A 23,903-nucleotide genomic window follows, 5' to 3' on the forward strand; every position below is an offset into this window, starting at 1 on the left:
AATCGCAAAGCAGTCAGGTTTCTTTCAAGTGTATGAAATCCTAAAACTGTAGGAAAAACCCTCCCTTTAATGCATTTTAACCTTAGTCTGAACCTGCAGCTATGTATATTTTGAGTATTATCACTGTGAAACAGTTTTTTTGAATAGGAACAAGGTTACGTGAAATAAAACTATTAATAATATGATAAAATTCATGACATCAAGCAAAACTTCCTCAAGATGCTGCATTGAAAACATTGTTTGCTTTAGTTGTATTATGTAATAAACATTCTGAAATAGAAACAATGTTATTCATATAACAACTAAATGTTTTCTAAAGAAGTTTGACATTACTTTGTTTTTGTCTGTTGTGAGAAAGAGGTTCACTTTCATTACTTCTATCACTACTGAAAATGATCAAAAAACATATGTTCAAATGTACGTTTGTAACCATAATATGGTTACTGCTAACACTGAGTTATTTCCTGAACCTGCAGTCATGCCTCTGGGAAAACCTGCCCCGTTAAATAAGCGGAAAAAGCTCTCCAAGATCATAACTGACCTATCGCATATCAACCAGGATGGTAAGGCTGGCATGAACATGTGCAGTGCATCTCTTTCATATAAAAACAGAATACATAAATAGATGGATGATAGGTTATAGATAATGTAGGTGGGGAACTTATCTTACAAGATACGTGGGGTTTCGTCTTCAGTAAGAAAATAACACAAAACAACAAAATGTATTAACATAACTTTTATATATTACTCTGGGTTGACTTTGTTTATTTAAAAGAATTCATGTATTTTGCACAATCAGGATACCGTACGTATGTTCGAATGTCCCTTACCTAGAGTATGACTCGGAGCCAGAGGCATCTGAGTTGGACCTGGGAACAAAGATCAGGACTCCCAAAGACATCATGCTGGAGGAGCTTTCCCTGCAGAACAACAAAGGCTCCAAGATGTTTAGGATGAGGCAGAAGAGAGTGGATAGGTTCATCTACGAGAACAACCCTGACGTCTTCAGCAGTGAGTCTATGGTAAGAGCATAGTTCATGGAGAAAACAAAATCACTTTTTGGGAATTTCAAAGGAAAATTTATGAATTTTATCAAATTTAATGATACAATGTGAATAAACCCACCAAAAATTCAACATAGGAACTTGTGGCAATTTTTCGAAGAAAGTTATCTATCCGTGTCACTGTACAATCCTTAATCCGTCCTAAAGCACTAATTTCCATTCATATTATAACCATTTGAAAGAAACACAGTACTAGGACTGAAAACAGACTTTTACATTTTGAGTCACCTGGACCCATGATGTTTCAACCCTTTGCCTTAGATCTTTACTGATCAATCAAACCAGCTAGATATGAGTTTTTTAATTGTCTGGAGGAAGATAAAGTCCTCCAATACACAATTAGGACTCAGTGTTCTCAGTAATGCTTGTCAGGTGTAACTTGAACAAGTAGATAAACATGGTCAATCATATGCTGTGTGGCATATGGTTGATTATATTGATCATATTTCTTTCAGGACAACCTCCAGAAGTTTGTTCCCTCTCTGGGGGCTCAGATGGGAGGTGACATCATAAATGTTGGTGGGCATTTTGTTAGCAAACAGCTGCATTTTGGAGGGATCCTTCCCGGAGGGGCCCCTGTGCCTCCTCCGAAACCTGGAAGCAAAGGTGCAGGAGCAGGAGGAGCAGGAGGAGCAGGAGGAGCAGGAGGAGCAGAAGGTGCAGGAGGACTGGGTGGGGGTGACCATGGGAAAGATGGAAAAGGAGAAAGAAATAGTGGGTGGTCTCCACTGAAAGGTTGGTATCATTTTCTTTGGCCATTTTTAAGAGGATTTAGTTTAATGGTCCAGCACCTCTAAAGCTAACTCACACAGTCTCTACACACAGATTTTGAAATATGGGGACAGAGTCTGGCTCGCTGCCTCCCTATGTTCCCAGTCTTTGTTCTAAGCTAAGCTAACCAGCTGCTGGCTCTAGATACATATTTAGCGTACACGCGTGAGAGTGGTATTGATCTTCTTATCTAACTCTTAGCAACAAAGCAAAAAAGGATATTTCCCAAAATTGTCAGATACATAAATGATCAGTCCACAGACTGTTAAATATATTTTACAACTTTAAACTTTAAATCGAGAGTGTCTTATGCTCTAGACTTGGATGTTTTCTTCACAGGAGGTGGGGGGGATTATGCATCTAAGCTGCTTCATTTGAAGTCATACGTGTCACCATGGGAGAAGGCCATGAAGGGTGATGAAACTCTGATAGCCACTCTGGAAACTAGAATGCCTGTTCCCACTGAAAAAAAGGATTCGCGCAAGTACAAATGCTTTAACAGGTACTTCCCTCAAGGCCATTGCAGGACATTGTAGGTGCTTTGTGACAAACAGGGGCTTTAATAATCCACTCACCTTTCTCTGCCAGGTCTGCCATGCCCTTCGGCGGCTTTGAGAAGGCTAACCAGTTCATGAAATTCCAGTTGCCCGAAACTGAGATCAAACAGGAGCCTGAACCCACAGTCGTGTACCAACATGACATCGCCTGCCGGCCCTCCTTCAACCGCACTCCTATTGGCTGGGTGGGCAGCAGTGAGCCCGGCACCATTAATATGGAGATAGATACTGTGCCCTTTGATGGAGAGACTGACGAGCTGTGAAAAAATACACTGTGCACATGCACACATGAATGCATGCATATACTGTATGCATATACTGTATGTTAGCATGCACACGCACACACACACGCACGCACGCACGCATGCACGCACACACACACACACACACACACACACACACACACACACACACACACACACACACACTCATTAGCTTACATTTAACTTATATTGATGAATTTGAATCTCAGTGTGGTTAACTGAAAGCGTACATAAAATGTGATCATGTTCTCCTTTTGCTCTGTATCTGGTTGTAAGGCAAAGAAACAAGCTGTAGATGTTGTCGGAGGAATGAAACATCAAACGTTTATTTGATAAATTCTTAAGTGGAGTCTAAACACTCAATATGTCAGAGAAGTTTTTGTTCTTGGTGAAGAGTTGCAGATTTTGTCAATGAGGAAAGAATGAATCAAGTGTGACGGATTGATTTATGCATGTTACTGTTGTGAACACTGTTTTGATGTTGTTACCATATTTGTTATTTCCCATTGCCTTTTTTGTTATTTTGTTGAGCTGTGAAAACCCTACACACCTGTCTCGTTCACAGTGCATGCATATAGTTAGTTGCTGATCAATTAACCTACTAACTATACCAACGCAGTTTCTCCACATTAAAACCTAGAGTGATTAAAATGTCAAGGGAAATCATTTTGTGTGTGTGAAAATTCTTACCAATTTAATTTCCAATCTTCAAATATATTCGTACAATACAGAATTTCAGCAACCTTTCAATCAGAATAGCTTCAAAGTTAAAATCAAAAGAGGGACTATTTTAGCAATCAATGAGAGATCAGTCATAAATGCATCATATTTTAAAAGTTGATCATAGTTTTTGTTTGAAAATTCTTCAAAGTAGCTATAGCTTTCAAATACACCTAGTACTTTGATGAGGTAAAAGTATAAGGTAGCAAAATGAAAGTAATTAATTACAGTACTTGACTTTCCACCTCTGGCTAAAACCTACAGCATATTAGTAGGTCTTTCTGTCATAAACGGACAGCCACTCCTGCACAGTTGGGGGCAGTCATGCTCTAAAAGTTGTTTGCCTGTCAAAATGAATGAAACCAAGAAAAAGAAGAAGAAGAAGTCAATGAACGTTATGACAGGGTGTTATGTTCCTCTAACAGCATTGGGATAACACAATAAAAGGGAGATATTTAGACTTAATCCAAAAAGGAGTAACGTTAGGTATGTTAGGTTAAGAAGTAGGGGAACACAACAGAAAGAGCAAGTAACAATAAGCAGGCTGAGGATTAAACATAGCTATCAGTTTGATGGTTTTACTATAATGAGTATAGGAAAGCATCCAACTGTTTTTTGTGATCATTGTGTACCAAAAAACTAGAGCATGCTTGTTAGTTGCTCTTTATAACAGATGGTTAGTTGCGGGAAAGATGTATCAGAAAGAAAGGACATGTTGGAAGAAATGAGACGATTTGGGTTAATGTACGAAAGTGGACAAGGCAGGAGATGCTTGGCTAGTTTCAGTGGTGGAATGTAACTAATTACATTTATTCAAGTACTGTATTTAAGAAAACATTTGAGGTACTTGTACTTTACTTGAGTCTTTTCTTTTAATGCCACTTTCTACTCCTACTCCACTACATTTCAGAGGAAAATATTGTACTTTTTACTCCACTACATTGATCTGACAGCTTTAGTTAGTTACTTTAGAAATGAAGATTGTTGCACACAAAACACATGTAGTTTGTAAAATATGATGTTTTATTATAAGTTAAACTAACATTACCCAACAATATAACAGCCAACAAGTCTAGCTGAAATGATTAGACCATTAAACACAGAACTGTTTTGATCATTTCCAGTTTCTAAAATGTGAGAATTTTTCTTCATTGAGTACTTTTACTTTTAGGTAATACTTTAAGTCCATTTCCCTGTTGATACTAACATACTTTTACTTAAGAAACATTTTCAATGCAGCAGTTTTACTTGTAACGGAGTATTTTTTAAGTGTGGTATTAGTACTTTTACTTTAATAAAAGATCTGAATACTTCTTTCACCACTGGCTATGTTACCTTATGACAACAGGACTGATGAGGAAAATCCGACATACTGGACATTGTAGGAGTCAGCTGGCTAACGTTAACTCCAGAAGATGGCAGTAGTGCAACATTAAGGATGCAAGATGCCTTTAAAACCTAGCTAGCTAAAGAAGAAGAAAAAAAAAAATCATGTTCCTTTGGTCCAGGCGCAGAGCGTTCTCTTAATACATCCATGGCGCAGAGGCTCTATCCATAGACAGTAAAAGAAAGGCTATATCAGACAATGCAGTCTACAATTTACAGCGTCGCAATGGACACCGGCCCAGTAATATTAGGTAACACTGCAACTTGTTCAAGAGGCTGTCTTATGTAGCGTTAGCTAACTGGCATTCGGAAGTTTTCAGTAGCCTTACAATGTGGGAATAAAACGAAACACTGAATTAGCACCAAAACACACGGTGACTTGGTTTTACTGGTCTTGTAATAATCTCAAATGCCAAGACGGTACTGAAGAACGGTAGTATACTGGTGTGGTCACTGAAGTAGCTAGCTAGCTAACAGCAAAGATCTGCGCAGTGTTACCTAGCAACGGCAGTGATTGGTATTTGACTGTTTGGCGTAACCTCACGATGTATATGCTGCATTCACGTGCTCCTAGGATGGTCCCTTTTCCCGATTTGGGAAGTTGTTTTTCCGACTTTGGTGTGTTTATAAGCTTTAAGTCGTAATGTGGAAAAACAAAGTGACTTGGTTTTACTGGTCTACAAGGAGGGTGTGTTGCATTGCATTGCTCAGAGCCTAAAACCATATATTTTTCCAGTTTATTTCCACTTTAAAGCTTAATAGTACTGATTTTGTCCCAGACTTGTTGCAGCACCAGTAACAACTAAAATATCTAACGTTATGGCTAACGTTCCACCATGGATGTATTAATATAAGACCTCTACACCAGTAAAATAACACAATACATTGCTTTACCTGACTTATCAGAGTTAATGCTAAAAAATAACTTGTCACTCTACGTGCACGGTGCACAGCAACCTCAATACCACAATACCATATTATAAATGACATGATGATCAATGATACATAAAAATGTATATGCATACGTGAGTTAATACAATGTTTCTTATCATTAACATTTACTTTCGTACAAGTGGTGTAGCAAAAATGTCGCCGACTTCCGAGTCATTCCAACTTGAGGGGGCATTCCATGGGGCATTCACGTAAATGTTCCCACTCGGGAACTCATTTTTACGATTATTCTGAAACCACGTCATTAATATTACTTCAGTCAGTACGATGAAAATAATACCAAATACATAGGTATAATTTTAAATTTGTTTCGTTACTTTTGTCAACAGTAGCGTACCTCAATTTGTTGTTTGATGTGGTCAGATATGTTTCCAGACTTTAGGATGGAGCTAAAGATGTATTAAGTGAACCTCTAAGTGTTGCACCCTGGTTGCACCATTGTTTCATTTGATTTAAAAAAAATCTCTGCAGGTGTTCTTGTCTTAATGTCCCTGGATCACTTTTTCAAAATTAGTATTATTATTTATTGAAAACAGACATTTTAAAATAGAGTTAAATAAAGTAATTTCAGTTTCACATCCAGATGATATTTTATGTTTTTAATCCAAACTTAGTGTTAGTGCCAATTGACTCACTCTGTTTTAGGTGTACTAGGACAGTGACTTTGCCTGATGACATCTAAATCAAAGGCCCAGTTGGCACCCCTGCCATGGACAGAGATCCTTGCATATTGGGTGCTGTCCTTTGGCTCTCATTTGTACTCTTTCTACCAACTGCACAGGTTCTCTAAAGGTAAGGTAGATATATATAATATCTGTGGTTTAATGAATTGAGCAGGAAAGGTAAAGAAAAATGAAGCTGTCATTTCCTGTTTTTTGTTTTTCCTCAGAGCATGAAGCAGGATTAGAGAGAGAATTCCAGTTGGGAAAAGGCCTTGTTACAGGTTTTAAAAGGGTAAGTTTAGTGTGGAAATTACTGACTAAAAGCCCAATCTAAACCAACATTATCGTGTATCTCATTGAAATCACAGGTTTGTTTTAAGCACATAGTCCTAATGTCTAATAATATTTTGTGTCACAGAATGCTTTGAAATGTTTTTTTTTTCTTCCGTTATATATGTTTTTTAAAATACTTTATCCATTTGATTGATACATAAAAATGTACTCAAAACACATTTTGACTGTTCAAAGCCTCTATTTAACAGGCTTCAAGTGTAATTTAAAGGCCCATGGTGACGTTATTTGCTTTTGTCAGGACCTATCAGACTTTGAGTGGACTTTCTGGACAGAATGGGCTAAGAAGTCTTTGCTGTGGACTCTGATTGGTCATGGCTTAATATCAAGATTGACCAGCATCTTTTACCCCAAGGTACAAAGCAGCTGCTACAGTACTGTTTAAGTGGAATATTGCTATCAGGTGGGAGATGTTTTAATCCAACATTTTTTTGTATGTTTCTCTAATAGTTTAGGGTGCCAGCACTCACGACATATGGCCTCTTAGCAGCCAGCAGTGTGTTGGGGATTAAAGGTGTGAGTGTGCTGCTGGTACATCTGGGCCTGTCCTTTTCAGTGGCCCAACTGCGAAAGCCCGCTTTGTCATGGGCCTGCAACCTGCTGCTGCTCTCCACACTTCACATCCAACCACTGCAAGAGATCCAGGTGGGTTATATCACTGAATTATATCTGTTCCTGATTTTGGATGACTGTCCTTATTTTCTATGAAGGATAAAAACATATGTTTCAAATTAAAGTGAAAGACACATTTAAAATGCTTTTTGCTATGTAAATATGAATCAATTAAATATGTTTAAAAATGTTTGTGGGTTAAAAAAACTAAAGTCACAAAACTATAAAGATTTAGGTTGAGGGCAAGCATCTCCACTTGATGTGTGTCTATACTAGCATTGTACAAATTGACCATTACTTTTATATTAAGAATAACTGTTTGATCAGATTGTATTACATTTGTTTAAATCATCACTCAATGTCATATTTGCAAAGAACACAAGAGGGCACAGGATACCAAGGGGATGTACAACCATTTAGCGACTCAGCTGCATTACAGTGTGTCCATACCACAAGATAAAAGTTGAGTGAATTTATTGGAAGCATACATACTAAGCATGCTATTTCCAGTTTTTCCTATTAAAGGATGGGAAAACACTTCCTACAACCAACATTTGAGTGTGAGGCAATGGAAGACATACTACCAGACAGTATTCATATTCTTAAAGTCAAACATTTATTGCAGTGGAAATTAAAGAATATCAACAAAGTGGCATTTTACTTAACTGCCTTTTCTTTATTAATACAGCATAACGATGACAACAAGTATTTCAATTCAGTTTTAATATGACTTAAGGAACACTATTCCATTCCTGTCTATACTGATTGCTTTTTATGGACATTGGTTCTTAGTGTTTCACTACGTTTGGGTTTTCTTAGCATCCTCCTCTTATAAACCTGCTCACACATCAAGAATGTTTACAACCAGGAAAATATGCTTCAGTCACAATGGTTGGAAATTTGAAATTAGTAAGTGAAATAGACGTGACAGACCTGTGCATGCTTATACAAATGTGCCTCTTTCACTCCTTTGCTGTGCTCACACGCTTTTGCATGCAATTGAGTCCTGTGTTCACACACGATTTTAAAAGCAGTGAAATCCCCAATGCTGTTAAGCAGACCTCATTAAAGGTTGTGTTAAGCATATGTTTATTAGTACGTGTTGACAGATTTTCATAACCATTTGTCCAAATATGCTGTGACCTGCTAATATTCTCATTTTAAAGTCACATGTTTAAAAAAAAGTATGATTTTAAAAAGCATATTTAAATTTAGTGTCAGACTGTCACTATTAATATAAGGATTCCTCAGAAATGGTTTGAAAATAATTGGCCTTCCCACTTTATTACACAGAGAGGCTGGTATAAGACCGAGGAGGAGTACTATCTGCTACTGTTCAGTGTTGCTGTCTGTGGTCTACGCTTCATCAGCTTCAGCCTGGAGCATTGCTGGTGCCCTCCAGACCATGGTGGAGTTGTGCAGCTTTGTTGGTTGTTTTCATACACCTTCTATCACCCTTTTTTCTACAATGGACCCATCATCACGTACAAGGACTACGTTGAGCAGGTAAGAGAGCCAACAAAGGCTACTCCTGAATTAAACTGTGATTTAGTCTCTTTTGTTTTGTCTGGAGGAGGCTAATTGCTGCTACAGATGATCTCAGGTCACATTTTAACATAGTAGACATCACATAAGTGGTGGGCTTTTTACAAAAGGATAGTGACTTGAATGTTTTAGATTTGTAGAGAAATAGCTATCTGACTGTCACTTTTACATCACTTCTGCGCCTTTTATGCCTGCTTGTTTTTTTAATACCCATCTTTGGAGTAGGTTTGTACATATTCATATAGTATGTGCTTGCTCTTTTATTACAATCCTGTTTATTTTTTCCTTTAACCAGCAACTCTTAACAACAAGCTCACTTTCTACACTTGCAGATGCGGAGGCCTGCTGAGGAGTGTGACAGGGACAAATCTGTTTTTAGTTACTCGGTGCTAAGATCAGGACGGATCATACTGTGGTGGTGCATTGCAGAATACATGATCCATGTAATGTACATGCACTCCATCCAGTCTAATGAGACCTACTTAGAAATCCTTCCTCCCTGGGCCTTGGGTAAGTCTTTATACTGTATGTATGTTTGGCTGTTATGTACAGTATAACATTGACTTGCAGCTTTAATGTTTCCCTGACAGACTTTGAACATGTTTTCAAGATGCAGAATTTAAAAACATGTTATCCCCACAGGATTTAGTTGGTTCTAAAACTCCATCAGATATGCTAATTACTGTCTTACTCATTGTCCTCGATTCATAATGCAGTCATCATGATCTGTGGTGTGATTTTGTTTATATTTTAATAAAGTGACAGAGTTTGTCTGTCTGTTAAGTATTTATTTATTTACTTTTATATTTTCACAAATTAATCAGCCAGTCTAACCCTGTCTTTGCAGGACACTTGAGTCCTAAGTTTTGGCAAGTATATGTAATTTACACAGGTGGCCGCTGTGCATGCACAGCCTCAAGTTTGATCACTAATTCAGTCAGTCATTTACTTACCGTTGTCTTATCTGCCCCCTAGTTGCCATAAGCAGATATAGAAACGGTATCATTATCATTTACTGGCCTCTTTTTCGCAGTTCTGCTTAGCTTTTCTCAGCAGCGCTTTAATGTCAGCAGCAAATAATGTTTGCCGTCATATATTGATTCTTCTTCTGTTGCTCCTCCTGAGGTTTTCTTCTCTCTTTCCTAATTAAACGTTTTTTTGGGAGTTTCCCTATTTTGAACAGAGGGTCTAATAATAGAGGATGTTGAATGCTGTACAGATTGAAGAGGCCCTTTGAGGTGAATTTGGGCTCTATAAATAATAATGATAATAATAATAATAATAATAATAATAATAATAATAATAATAATAATAATAATAATACATTTAATTGACTTATAACAAAGATATAAAATTGTCTTTGGAAAGTAAAGAACTTTGCTTAATCATTCTAACAACACACCTTTTTTTCCCCCTTCACAGGCGGTCTGGCCCTGGCCCTCGTCCAGTTCTTCTATGTAAAGTATCTGGTGCTGTTTGGCCTTTCATCCATGCTGGCTACTTTAGATAAACTAGTCCCCCCAAAGCTTCCTCGTTGTGTCAGCATCATGTACAGTTTCACAGGGATGTGGAGGTAAGATCAAACAGTGGAACCAAGTACAGTTAAAACCACTGACATAAATACAGTATTATATTAGTCTAGCAGCATTCGTTTACACTTCAGTGTCTGGAAAAGTTAAAATACCTGGTGTTGTTTAAGGAAAAGGTAAATCGAAGGTGAAGTACTGAACAAGTGCAAGTGCTCACTGTGCTTTGGCAATTAGATTCAGACTGGGCACAGTGAATTGTCTCATCTTCTGTCATTACTTGCAATCAGAACAATAGGTCACCTCTGCACCAAGAACATTATGTCATTCTTCAGTGCAAAAAAAAAAAAAGTGCTGCAAATTAACCTGAGGCAGGAGAATAGAAGTGTGGAGAGTTGCAGGAAAGGAGATTTATACATAGCTTTTGTAGTTCCAACAAAGACAAGAAAGTCCACATCTATTTCCGAGCAGGTCAAAAAGGTAGTTGAACCAGAAACATACATGCTACGCACGCACACACACTTTCTGTCCTACCTACCTTAAATGGCATGATGATGATCTCTACATTTATTAAGCTCATTTAACACTTCTGCAACCAAGCAAAGGAATAGACTATGCCTGGTTTATGCTGAAGGGGTCACAATTGCTCAAGGTAAATGAACACACACACATTGCAGTGCTTGTTACATAGTGATAAAGCCCCTTAATCAGCAAGACTTAAAATATAAAAAAGCCAAAGGCAACAGCATTATATTTCAGGACATTCAGCTATATGGTGAACATTTTGTGGCACAGTGCCATTTGTGTTTCCCATTTAGGAAAATAAGAAATATACGTATGGTTGATGCAGTGCAAAATATGCTGTAATTTAACCATATTTTTTGGTTTTGAAACCAAAAACTGATGCCTAGTTTTCAGCCTGGCAACCACTTTTAACTCTTCTCGCAAAATCACTCTGTTCTTAAATGTAATTAACAATGAGAAAATGCTCTCTTAATTCAGAGCACATACAATTAGATAACTGTATGTTTGGTTTTGCCGTAAAAATGCACTCGCTGTAGACCAGCTCGACCAATATGCTGACACCAATGGACTTCAAACCAGCCTGTGTGTGCTGAGCTGGGCAATGTTGACAACATTGATGGAATGCATAAAACTGTCCACTGACATCACAAAACAGCTTCAATTTACAGGCAGCACAAAAAAACAACCAACCCAACAACCCTTTTTCTAATCTTCTTAATGATAAAGAGTGTGCACACATCCATCATATATACTGCATATGTTTATATGAAGCCCGGTGCTCAGATGTTTCTTACTCAGTGCTATATTATTATGTAAATTTGTGACTCAATATTCATTTCTTTTTTTTGTTCACTCTCAGGCACTTCGACGAGGGCCTGTATCGATGGCTCATCAGGTAAGAGGCACTTCATGAGCGGTGGACAGACTAATTCAGATGTTAATACTTACTAAAAATGTGAAATGTCAGCTAAATCAAATAATCTCTCTAATGTAAAATAAGCTCTATAATGTATATGTCTGTCTGTCTGTCTGTCTGTATATCTATCTATCTATCTCTGTCTACCTATATAGCTATTTACATGTACATACAGTAGCTTTTTATCTATCTATAGTTGTATTGCCTAATATGTAGAAAAGTGTGCTTAATCATACTGTATCTGTTATGTATTGCACACTTACTGTAAAGAGTTCATTTCCTGCAGGGCATTGAACTTGTTGAATAACCTTAAAAAGGTGCCATTCTCCAGCTGCCTGCCCACATGTTTTATCATAATGGACAAGGATGCTGCATTTGCATGTAGGCTTTCTCATGCATATTGTTCCCTAACCCTGGAGAAATGCCTCCTTGTTTAATATGTGCATATGTAATGGCAGCGTTATGTGTTTGCTCACTTGTACTTTGGACAACGCACATTATCAGTTTTGTCTGCTTTTTAATGATGCACACTTGGCTGAATGCAGCCTAATGGGAGGTTATGTTCCGCTTGGTAGACGCGGGTTGCTACATTAAGGCAACGCTAGAGTTGCACGGTTGTCAGTAAACACACTGATATTCTGTGAAAATGTTCCCTTGTCTCGGTTATTGTTTGCTAATTAATTTTTGTGTTGACACATATGATGGCGTACATGTACACCTGCTTTTCAGATGTTAAAGATGAGTTTAGAATGAAATCAGACTGCTAAAGAGGCTCCACATAATTTGCTACAGATACCTGAATTTAAATTGCAAATGCAAGTTTCCATTTTAATCTGTGTCCAATGGACATTGTTTTCTTCTGCTTAATGGCATCACTTGCAATTATCCTACTGCAGATGCAAGTGATACACATGACCCAATGCGTTCCTTCTTGTGAAAGTGTTTTTAAAGAGGTTTTAATGCAGTTCTGAAAATCTGTTGAAAATGGACTGAAAAGTGCTAGATGAGTGTGTAGGTGTTAAATGATGAGCAGCTAAGTGGCTCATTCTTCACCATTCCATTACGCTTTCCCTGTATGCCACTGTGTCTCATCAGGTTCTCTGTTTCATACTGTAATCAGCCAACAAAAGAGCTCTTACTAGTTTTTTTGTTTGAGTTATTGCTGCTACATATGAGGAGGAACATTTGATCCCAAATCGTGGAGGAAAAAAAAAGATCAAGTACACTGTGTGTCTCTATAGAGCACAGAAACCAACAATAATAGTTGCCTGATGTTAGTATGATAGTTGCCTGTTGTCTGATTTTTACTGTCAGTCTCCAAACCTTTTACTATATGCATGTTGTCTGCTCCATCTGCTTGCAGTAGTCAGGTGTTACACTGTACTTTGGTTGAAATAAACACATAGTTTACTGATTTACATGTGAGTCTTTTATATGTGTTTTTATATGTTTGCTGTATACATGCTATAAGTATTGCTTTTTTAAATGGAGTCTGGTGGGTTTAGCGCTAGCGACTTCAGAGCTGTTTCTGGTTAAACAGAAAGGTCTCAAAGAGGTTTTAAAGGTCTATCTCTGAAGGGATCATTTCCATAATGTTGTCAGACACTTAGAATATTAATATGAGCCTGTCAGTGGCAAAACGAGCACTGTTGTGAAGTTAAATACAAGCTGGACAATTGCCCTATTAACTTACATTGTAGCTTGTTTTGGCGCGGCTGACTGCAGTGATCTTGCTTAATACTGGACCAGTGTCAAATATTGTTGTTCCCATCACTCACTTAGACACAAAAACATAGGAAAATAGGGTCTAGGTTGAAAAAAAACGGTAGTTGCCCTTTAACATCTGTTTAGAATCCGTCTACACCTAAATAATTTAAATAGACGGAAAGGTGCTCAGTATGTTTATGTATTCAGTCAGCTCTTATTTTAACACTCTGGTTCCTCTCCATCTGTTTTTGCACCTACTTTCGTGCTCCAATATGGCCAAGCTGGCCACTCTATTTAAGGCTCATAAAATGCTGGCTCATCTTTCAGGAACATTGATTATCCACAGGGTGGCTGAGATAATTAGTTCCCAGCTCAGCAACACTAGACAGAACGTGATGTTTGTTTCCAAGTGTGTTGGAGTGATGTTGAGACTCTCGGTACCTCTGGGACAGACGAGGCTCTCACAATATCTGAGGCCATTTGTCTTCACAGCATGCACCACAGTCTTTACTGATTGGTGGGATATTATTCACATCATGTGGGCTATCACATGAATACACAGCTGCTATTTTTATACCAGATGCTGTGTAATCTTATTTGAACCTCAGTAGAATTAAATGCATGCCTTATCTGCTAGATATTTGCTGTTTGTTTCAACCAAAATGTTGAAATCAGACCTTACCCAACCAAAACAAGAGCAAGCTGAAGTGATGAATAACAAAGTATATTTGACAAAGAAAGTGGGTTAAATGTGTGTCAAGGTTTTTGTTTGAATCACAGAAACCACTTTGGAATCATTAACCCAAATGCAGCATTATTAACAACTTGGTAGGATTGATATTCCCTCTAGTGCCTCTATTTTTGCACTGGGCGTCAGAGCAGCGTTTATTTGATTAAAAATCATTGAACATCATACGATCATTTGTGTGACAGGTGTTCTCCATGCAATTCATTGCTGCATTGTGGTGCCATTTTTAACACCCCGTTGTTTCACATGTGCACTATTCACTGGCTGCAGTACATCTGTGTCCATGTCCTTACAAAAGATCTGTCTGTTATTGTATCACTTATTTATGTACTGTTTTCTTTGTGTTAGGCAGGTTATGATCAAATTTAAAGAGCTGTAACATTTTATTCATTCGGATTGTGTCATTCTGACAGATTTTTTCATGTTGTGTACTCATGTTACAGATACATCTATGTGCCGTTGGGAGGTTCACACCATGGTTCTCTTTACAAAATATTATCCACTGGCCTTGCATTCGGATTTGTATGCCTCTGGCATGGTGGCCATGACTACTTGCAGTACTGGGCCCTGATGAATTGGGCTGGAGTTCTGGTGGAAAATGGACTGAAGTCTTTCTTTTCCTCGTCTTTTATTCACTCCATTGTTGTAAGTTTGAAATTCAAATCCAAGTTTACCTCTGACAGTGCAGAGAAAGGATGTCAAAGAGATTAAAATTGTACATAGACATAATTCCCTGGTTATTCAATCAATTGGATTTTCAGTTAAGATACGTGAACATAATGAAATCTTTCCTGTAACTAGAAACAAAGGGGTCATGTAATCTGATTTAATAAGAGATCATGCCTGGAGCTGCTACAGTAAGTACAGACTGGAGACAAACTGGTTGGAACCTGTCACATCTAATTGGCACAATACAGTTAACGGCCATCATTTATGTGAGTAAAAGTCTGTTTCCAATACATTAACAATAGAAACGTTGCTACTTTCGCCTCTAGTCTTGGGAGAACGTTCATGTTCTCAAAATAGTAAGTAAAGTAAGTCTGATGGCAGACTCTGTAATCCTCCTAGTTTATGTTCACACAGTTCATTAGTACCAGGTGCTTTGCTGGTTCTCCTGCAATTTACTTATTTATTCCTTGATTTCCCAGGAGCGGAATTTATCTGCGGCGATGGAAAGGCGTTGTGTTGCCCTTCTCTCTGCCTTCTCCACTGCCATGCTCATCCTCTCTAATCTGGTGTTCCTCGGGGGGGTACATGTTGGCAGAATCTTCTGGAAGCGTGTCTTCATTCAAGGTATATTGCCTCCCTCAACACTCACACATATAATATAGTAGGTCTGTATATTTCGTAGCGTTTTCAGTGGATACTGGGGTATTTTATGCATTTGCATGGGCAAAGTCTCCCCAATAGAGAGAGAGTCTAGGGGACTGGTTGTGCCAGTCCCTGTTTTGCTCTTTGTGTCTTAATGTGGCTAATTTGGTACCTAAAGCAAGATGGCAGGCCCTCCTGATAGTCTGTCTACTCACGAAAAGCAGTCTGAGCTGCACTCGCTGCTGGGTTGGGCGCAGAGTCAGTGCCGAGAGCTTAGCTCAGTGCTGATACTTCATCATATAATATAATAATATAAATTTAAAGAACATATTTGCTCATTTTTAAAGCAGCATTATCTAATTTTTGGCCACTTGGGGGCAGTGAAACAAGATGTAAACACAACAGTGACATTAGTCTGTAAAGTTAGCATTATGTGCTAGCAAACGGTTTGCATTTTTACACATTCAGCAGACCCAGAACAACATTAGCATTTTCTGATGTTAATGTCGCACAGTCTTTCGGCCTCTTAAAGTAGCTATATGTAACTTAAATTTTTTTCTGAAACTGTAATTTTTCATCTGATAATCAAAAATGACCTGTAACAGCGAGACTAACGAGACTAACAGTGAAAAGAACGCTATTTTTATATAGTTTTTATTTATGCCTTTGCCTGGATCCGATTTTTCCTGCAAAGTTAAAAGTTTCATTTAGCGCGGACGTATTATTCTTTTCAGTCCGTGTTTGTGTTGGCCTACTATTTATAGGCCCCCTGTACTTGTAGTGTCCTTGGGTTTCATGAAATGCGCTATATTAATCTGAGTTATTATTACGTTGGTTGCTACAACAAACTCTTAATGCTTTGGCTCGTGACAGTGACAGTGATACCTGGTTTAGCTCACGATACATCCAAAGTAGACTAAGTTACCGTATGCAACACTTGAAATGCAACGATGCATCTGTAACGTATTCTCTTATTGCAAATAAATTATTTTTGTCTGAGCAAAACATTCATCGCAACTCTATATGACCTCCCGGTAACGCTAACTCAGTAATATACAGTGGGTAACACAGCACCGTAAATAAAAGACCTTTACGACAGCAGGTGTGGTAAAAACTCTACCGCTTTTGTCCAAAGCGGCTGCTGGAATCAACACAAACTGAAAGATACATATAGCCACTTTAAAGTCGAGCTTACGCAGCCTGACAAAAGTCATATTCTAGTCACCAGTTAAGCTTTGTTGTGACAGTAAAAATTTGTTGGAAGTCCGGCAGGCTCACAGCAAACTGTGTGTAACATTATGCTTCTTCTTAGTAGGCTTGATGTAAATAAGTTAATAGAAATCTAAAAATAAGAGCAGGGTGTTTTAAAATACCATTTCTGTTGTGAATTATTCAGAGTAAGACCTAGAAACTAAATGGAGAATCTCAGTTTGCCTTTACGCCGGTTCATTTAGACCATTAAAATACTAAAAAGTAAAGATATAACATGGCACTGCCTGATGCTTACTTAAAATGTTTAAATAGATAATTGAACAAACCACTTCATGTTATTGCTTTCACTGAGTAAGTTTTTGTACTTTAAATTGAAATATAATGCCTGAAGCTTTTCCTTGTGTTGTTAATGTTAATGCTAACCTTAATAAACCACAGGGGGGGGGGTGAGATCAATGCTTTTAAATCAGCTGGGATTTTTACTGGTGCAGTAGCGTAAATGCACTCTTTGACCTTTCTTACACTGTGTCTAAGTCGTACATGTTGACTGAGGATGCGTGTATATTGTATTCAGATGCCACCCAATAGCCCCCATGTAAGATTACTGTAAAGTCATAGTGCTGAGTGACATAGAGAGTTGTTAGAATTGTAACACACCGGTAGACACACTGCGTAGTATTAATTCAAAAGTATGAGTCTATGATGAAATCATATAGTTAGAATGAAAATGTTTTATGTTTTACTCCAGTAGACTTTTGAATGGTGCTTTTATGTCTGTTTAAGTATAATATCAGTAAAAATACAGTCAAATTAGTTTGACCTGATGATGGCGCAAGATAAAAGGTTCAGTAGTCACCAAAGAGACCACAATTTATCCTGAGTGGAACATGTCTGTACCAAATTTCTTGGCAATCCATCCAATATTGAGATGTTTCAGTATGGACCACAGACAGACAAATAGACAGAGCAATCCCTAGAGCGATGCCACTAATTTGGCTAAAAAAAGAAAAATGTTCTTGTTCCGATCAGTTTACTGATAATGTCTCCAGAAAGATAGAAAATGAAAATCTTGACTGAGAAGTTTTCAGTTTCTACTTCTGATCACTAATCAGTTTAATAATTAGTTTTAAGTTGCCTCTCTGTAAGTGTTTTTTTCACCTCATTTGAACACGAGGCATTCTATTAATCAAGTGGCAGAAGAAACTGTGGTGTAATTATAGCACTGATTGATTAGAGCCATAGTAACATGCAACTGGAGGAGATTTATTCATTTGTTTTTTTCCTCTCTCTTTGCGGGGACTTAGTAATTAGTAGTAGCAACAAATTAATTCATAACGTTCCAAAATGGCAAGTAGATGGGACATATTTCTCAGTTGTGGCCAGAAGTGTTTCTCGTTTGACTAGCGGTGTATGATTCCTTTAAGTTCTGCTTTTTACTCTGTTAGTTTGAAGTCAGTATCAACAAAGATTGAATTACTGGTTGGAGAATATATTTCACACTGAGGGCATTAATGAAATGTACATACCTACAAAGACAAAACGCTGGGACATCTTGGAACAGCAAGGCTTGCTCATGGTGCGTGCAGGGCACGAGCTGAAAGGCTTTGTAGGATTCATTTGGATGTCAGAAATACATAATATTTCAAGTTGTGCAAGGCAAATTTCTAATGTGATTAAACCAACATTAATAATTAGCTGGCATTTACTGGAAATTATGCACATTTTCTACATACTAACATTTAATGTTGTTTAAACTTAAACACAAAACTTCTCTTCAGAATATAGACATTTTAACTGCAAAAATATGTCTTTTCTAGCCCTAGCCCATGTAATCTTTCTCTTCCACAGACAGGAAACGGACAGTACAGCTGTGCATAAAGCAGCCCATGTGTGTGAATTAGATTTTGACATGAATGGAAAAGAAAAGACCATTGAAACGCATTGTGGGTGCAGGTGCAGGTTACTGAGATAATCTGGAGGCAAGCCAGTTGGGGAGGAGATGCAGACAGCTGTCCTTACCTGCCTGCTCGACCCTCTAAGAAGCAGCTATAAATAGAAAAAGAGAGTAACCGTAACACAGTACAGTATAGAGAATTAACCAATTACTGTATCTACTACCCTCTGTATCTCTAGCGCTTGTAAAAGAATGCAACTCGTTATAGTAGTTACCTTAAAAAGCATCAGTGCATAGCAGTATGAATATCTACAGATAAAACAGATGAGTACAGGTTTTCTTTTAATTTCAGGCTGGTCCACCATGGCCCCGCCTATGCTGGCTTTCCTCTACTGTTTTGCTCAGATTGGACTTGAGTGGACTTCTCATCCACCATGAGTCACCTTGACTTTGTATCGGAGCGAGATTACCTGCTACCAGACAACCAGCACAACCTGCTGAGTCCAATGCCTTGTCTTTACCAGCCAGAGTCTCTGTGGCGAACCTGGCTCACAGCCACAGAACCCGTCCAAACCTGGCTGAAGTGCAGCTGAGCAGCCACTTTTCACAACCTGCAAGACTGGGCAAAATCTGTCTGTAAGCTGAGACTTAAAGGATCAGTGCTGATTCTCTCTAAGGAGAGAGTTTCCTACTTTGTGGAAAGTGCACACAAACTGTAATAGAATGATATTCAGGGCAGTGTCTAATAGGAGCCTCTGCAGTGTTTTCTACCCAATAAGCTACATGGAATCATTGTTATTCTAAGAAACTGTAAAAGAAAATATGGACCCTGCATCTGTCTTGGTTTTATGACTCTGATATGGTATTGCTCAGTGGTGCGGTAAGACAAATGCTAATTTTATATTTACATCCTCCTCTAGCTCACCACAAACACATTTGTATTTTCAGAGGTAGACAAAAGGCCCAGAAGACTGAATAAAGCAGCAGGAACCTGATCAATGTCATTATTTCCCCAACAAATGCAATTTGGGTGAGGTAGAATGACACTTTATATTAGTAGATGTAGTGCTAAAAAGCTTTAGCGGAACTACACACTAACTTTTCATTCAGCAAAGTAACAATGATAGATGACATTTATCCATCAGAATACAGGGAAAGCTATTTTTGAGCAAGAATGTTAAAACAAGCTGTTTGTTTTGTGCTAATGTGTTATATAATGCCTCATATTTCCAAAATGTCAACTGTATAATACCTCAGTCTACGTTTGGATTAAAACTTTGTATTTCAAGTTTTCTGATTATAAATATCCATCCATGTTATAATGAATAACCATACTGTACCTGATGCAAGGCATCATTCACAATTTCACTGTTCAAGCTGTGTGTATGTCCTGATACATACAAGTCAGGAGTGTTTGGGTTATGTTGAAGGGGTTAATCTGATACCCCACAGACTGAGAAGCTCCTCCAACATAGACTTATAAAACTCTTTCAGAACTTTTTGTCTACTTTTGAAACAAGTTCTATGAGTATTGTTTAAAGGATAACACTGGTGTAACATTTTTCTTCAAATCCTGTGAAAAGACCAAAACCAACATGTTCCAAATCTGTTTCCGACTTCCCTACCCTGTCTGTGGCACTCTGCCCTCAGTCTCAGTTTTTAGCAAACATTACTATAACAATAGTCAATAATGTATTTTCAGCTGCAGATTGATACATAACAGTATTTGGTGCACTTACGTAGGACAGTTTTATGTGAGATCAACACAAAATACTCATACTTATGAAGGAACATGTCAGCCAGTGTAACAGTGACTCATTGATTAAAAAAAGATTTTAGACAATCATGGCGCTCTATGACAGAGGATTAAGCTATATCAGACAATACTTAGTGAGATCGATTTAGTTGAATTAGTTGTTTTTGGTCTTTTCGTCAGTTTTATTGACAATAAGTAAAATAAGAATATCACCAGACTTTTCCTTTAAGAGATGTTGAAGATGTTTGTCAAACTATTGGAAAGCGTAATGAATTCATTCATGCTCAATAAAGGCAAGGCTTTCCCATGACAACCAGCTTTAGTAAAGGGTTAGAGCTGCAGCAGTTAGCCAATTACCAATTAGTCGAACAGAAAATTTATCGTTAACAATTTTGAAAATTGATTCATCGTTTTACGTTGTTTTTTTAAGCAAAAATGCTATATCTTTTCTGGTTCAAGCTTCTCACATGTAACAATGTTCTGCTTTCCCCTACTCTTTATCATTGTAAACTGAATATCTTAGGGTTTGGACTGTTTGTTGGACCAAAACAAGACATCTGATGACCTCACCTTGGAGTCTGAAAAAATGTGGACTTAATGTATTCTGACATTTTATATCCTAAACAATCCATGAATCGAGAACATAATAGGCTGATGAATGGATGACAATCATTGTTATTTGCAGCTCTATTTATGGTCATCAGGTTGAGGCTGTCCCACATGAATGATGAGTTGATCTGATGTAATGGGAGAAAAAGCTTTATCTTTTAACTAAAGTTTGACCAATGAGCCGCAGTTTAGTCTCACACCAAAAAGTACATTACAAACAACTCTTGGTGATAAATTTCCAATCTCAAAAGTTTGCATTTTACATTTCAGATTACAATGAATAGTTCACTTTGTAATCCAGTAGGAGATGACTAGTTTGTCACCAGTTTCTAAAGACAAACGTCATGTTCCGGGAAGTAACGGGAAGCTGCTTTAAAAGCTTATCTGTGCTTATTTGTCTTTTGAGCTTAAAAGTGTGATGTGGCAGAAACAATCTGATCCTCTGACTATTTACTGTGCACAGCAATGAAAGCTTCAGGGTATGGTTTCCAAGGAGATTAGTTTAAGACTGAGTGGATTTTAAATCAGAGGTGTCATCGCTGACTGATTCATCATTAACATGAAACTCTCATGTTGCCTTTGGTCCTCTGGTTGTTTATTATTGCGCCACAACAATTGACTGTTCCCAAGGTTTGTATGTTCAGGTTCTCAATCAGTGAACTGTCTTACCTGTACAGGTCTGTAATTTGTCAATCAAGGTACAGTATAATAAACAGTCTTATAATAAAATAACTGTGTAATCTACAGTCTGTTGTTTTGCGGTGAGCCTCGAGTGTCTTCATTAGTTGATGTCTGTTCTTGGGATTATGACATGGCACTGTGTGGCATTAAGTAGGATTAATGTGAGCCTGGGGTCAGTGAGGAATCCTCTTAAATGGGCACAAAGTGTGAAGTTTATCTGACATAAGAAGATCAGCAAGAGAATAGACCTGCTGAGGTACACTTTCTCTGTAAAGTGCCCTTATCACTGGCAGAGTAGCTAAAACAAAGACTCACCGATGAATGGATTATATACGCTGCCATGCATTCCCAAAGAGAACAGACGGTAAAGTATGTATAAAATATTTATTATGAATAGTACAGTATGTCACAGTTCATAACAAAGAGTTCCCATTGTGCTTGAAATAGTTACATTTCTCATCACTTGACGGGTGTGAACATAGAGGCATGTGCATATTACATAAACCATACACCAAATTCAAACTTTTCTCTTTCTTTAGAATCTAAACATTGCAATATAATGTGTGCATATATATGTGTGTGTAGGGTTTTATAATTAGGCAGCTTTCTAGAGCTGACCACAAAAATAGTTCTGTGTTCAAATCGTTTCAAAGGATTAATTTTGATTTATCTCACTGCAGGCCTGGAAAAGGAACATGGGGCAATATTATGAAGGCACAGTTTTGCATGCTTCTCAGTAACAATAATAACAAAAAATCTTTAAATAAATGTTACAGCACAGAACTACATATTGCTTTCAAGAATCCTGTCTAAGTTTTAGAGTGCATCTACATCCCATTTTAGTAACACATACAGTGGGGCAAAAAAGTATTCAGTCAGCCACCAAGTAGTCAGCCACCAATTGTGCAAGTTCTCCCACTTAAAAAGATGAGAGAGGCCTGTAATTTTCATCATAGGTACACTTCAACTATGAGAGACAAAATGAGAAAAAAATCCAGAAAATCACATTGTAGGATTTTTAATGAATTTATTTGCAAATTATGGTGGAAAATAAGTATTTGGTCAGTAACAAAAGTTCATCTCAATACTTTGTTATATACCCTTTGTTGGCAATGACAGAGGTCAAACGTTTTCTGTAAGTCTTCACAAGGGTTTCACACACTGTTGCTGGTATTTTGGCCCATTCCTCCATGCAGATCTCCTCTAGAGCAGTGATGTTTTGGGGCTGTCGCTGGGCAACACAGACTTTCAACTCCCTCCAAAGAGTTTCTATGGGGTTGAGATCTGGAGACTGGCTAGGCCACTCCAGGACCTTGAAATGCTTCTTACGAAGCCACTCCTTCGTTGCCCGGGCGGTGTGTTTGGGATCATTGTCATGCTGAAAGACCCAGCCATGTTTCATCTTCAATGCCCTTGCTGATGGAAGGAGGTTTTCACTCAAAATCTCACGATACATGGCCCCATTCATTCTTTCCTTTACACGGATCAGTCGTCCTGGTCCCTTTGCAGAAAAACAGCCCCAAAGCATGATGTTTCTACCCCCATGCTTCACAGTAGGTATGGTGTTCTTTGGATGCAACTCAGCATTCTTTCCCCTCCAAACACAACGAGTTGAGTTTTTACCAAAAAGTTCTATTTTGGTTTCATTTGACCATATGACATTCTCCCAATCCTCTTCTGGATCATCCAAATGCTCTCTAGCAAACTCCAGACGGGCCTGGACATGTACTGGCTTAAGCAGGGGGACACGTCTGGCACTGCAGGATTTGAGTCCCTGGCGGCATAGTGTGTTACTGATGGTAGCCTTTGTTACTTTGGTCCCAGCTCTCTGCAGGTCATTCACTAGGTCCCCCTGTGTGGTTCTGGGATTTTTGCTCACCGTTCTTGTGATCATTTTGACCCCACGGGGTGAGATCTTGAGTGGAGCTGGAGAGGAGCCCTGGATCGAGGGAGATTATTAGTGGTCTTGTATGTCTTCCATTTTCTTATAATTCCTCCCACAGTTGATTTCTTCACACCAAGCTGCTTACCTCTTCCCAGCCTGGTGCAGGTCTACAATTTTGTTTCTGGTGTCCTTTCACAGCTCTTTGGTCTTGGCCATAGGGGAGTTTGGAGTGTGACTGTTTGAGGTTGTGG

The 23,903-nt window shown here is 38.2% G+C and overlaps 2 protein-coding genes across 4 annotated transcripts; both read left to right on the forward strand.

Moving 5' to 3' along the window:
* Positions 1 to 478: 478 nt before the first annotated feature.
* On the forward strand, positions 479 to 2,655 carry myoz1a (myozenin 1a). Its single transcript, XM_078273649.1, has 5 exons — positions 479 to 563; positions 835 to 1,022; positions 1,520 to 1,799; positions 2,175 to 2,337; positions 2,424 to 2,655. The coding sequence occupies exons 1-5, from the start codon at positions 479 to 481 to the stop codon at positions 2,653 to 2,655; spliced, it is 948 nt and encodes a 315-aa protein (XP_078129775.1).
* A 2,190-nt stretch (positions 2,656 to 4,845) lies between these two features.
* Positions 4,846 to 20,009, forward strand: hhat (hedgehog acyltransferase). Of its 3 annotated transcripts, none has more exons than XM_078273313.1 (12): positions 4,846 to 5,786; positions 6,358 to 6,504; positions 6,602 to 6,666; positions 6,967 to 7,080; positions 7,176 to 7,370; positions 8,631 to 8,843; positions 9,215 to 9,392; positions 10,305 to 10,455; positions 11,793 to 11,828; positions 14,748 to 14,949; positions 15,453 to 15,597; positions 19,074 to 20,009. In XM_078273313.1, the coding sequence occupies exons 2-12, from the start codon at positions 6,384 to 6,386 to the stop codon at positions 19,157 to 19,159; spliced, it is 1,506 nt and encodes a 501-aa protein (XP_078129439.1). In that variant the 5' UTR covers positions 4,846 to 5,786; positions 6,358 to 6,383; the 3' UTR covers positions 19,160 to 20,009. The 3 variants fall into 3 exon arrangements, with proteins under 3 accessions (XP_078129439.1, XP_078129438.1, XP_078129440.1); XM_078273312.1 differs by having other exon boundaries at positions 4,846 to 5,012; XM_078273314.1 differs by having other exon boundaries at positions 4,846 to 5,012; positions 6,367 to 6,504.
* The last annotated feature ends 3,894 nt before the right edge of the window (positions 20,010 to 23,903 follow it).

Source organism: Sander vitreus, chromosome 17, assembly GCF_031162955.1.
Source record: "Sander vitreus isolate 19-12246 chromosome 17, sanVit1, whole genome shotgun sequence".
Taxonomy (NCBI): Eukaryota; Metazoa; Chordata; class Actinopteri; order Perciformes; family Percidae; genus Sander; species Sander vitreus.

Excerpts from the sequence above, each read along its gene's own strand:
- hhat (XM_078273313.1), top strand. The coding sequence starts at position 6,384 with ATGACATCTAAATCAAAGGCCCAGTTGGCACCCCTGCCATGGACAGAG. Across the intron at positions 9,393-10,304 it reads CCTTCCTCCCTGGGCCTTGG|GCGGTCTGGCCCTGGCCCTC; the intron begins GTAAGTCTTTAT and ends CCCCCTTCACAG. Across the intron at positions 14,950-15,452 it reads CTTTTATTCACTCCATTGTT|GAGCGGAATTTATCTGCGGC; the intron begins GTAAGTTTGAAA and ends TTGATTTCCCAG.
- myoz1a (XM_078273649.1), top strand. The coding sequence starts at position 479 with ATGCCTCTGGGAAAACCTGCCCCGTTAAATAAGCGGAAAAAGCTCTCC. Across the intron at positions 1,023-1,519 it reads TCTTCAGCAGTGAGTCTATG|GACAACCTCCAGAAGTTTGT; the intron begins GTAAGAGCATAG and ends TATTTCTTTCAG. Across the intron at positions 2,338-2,423 it reads AAGTACAAATGCTTTAACAG|GTCTGCCATGCCCTTCGGCG; the intron begins GTACTTCCCTCA and ends TTTCTCTGCCAG.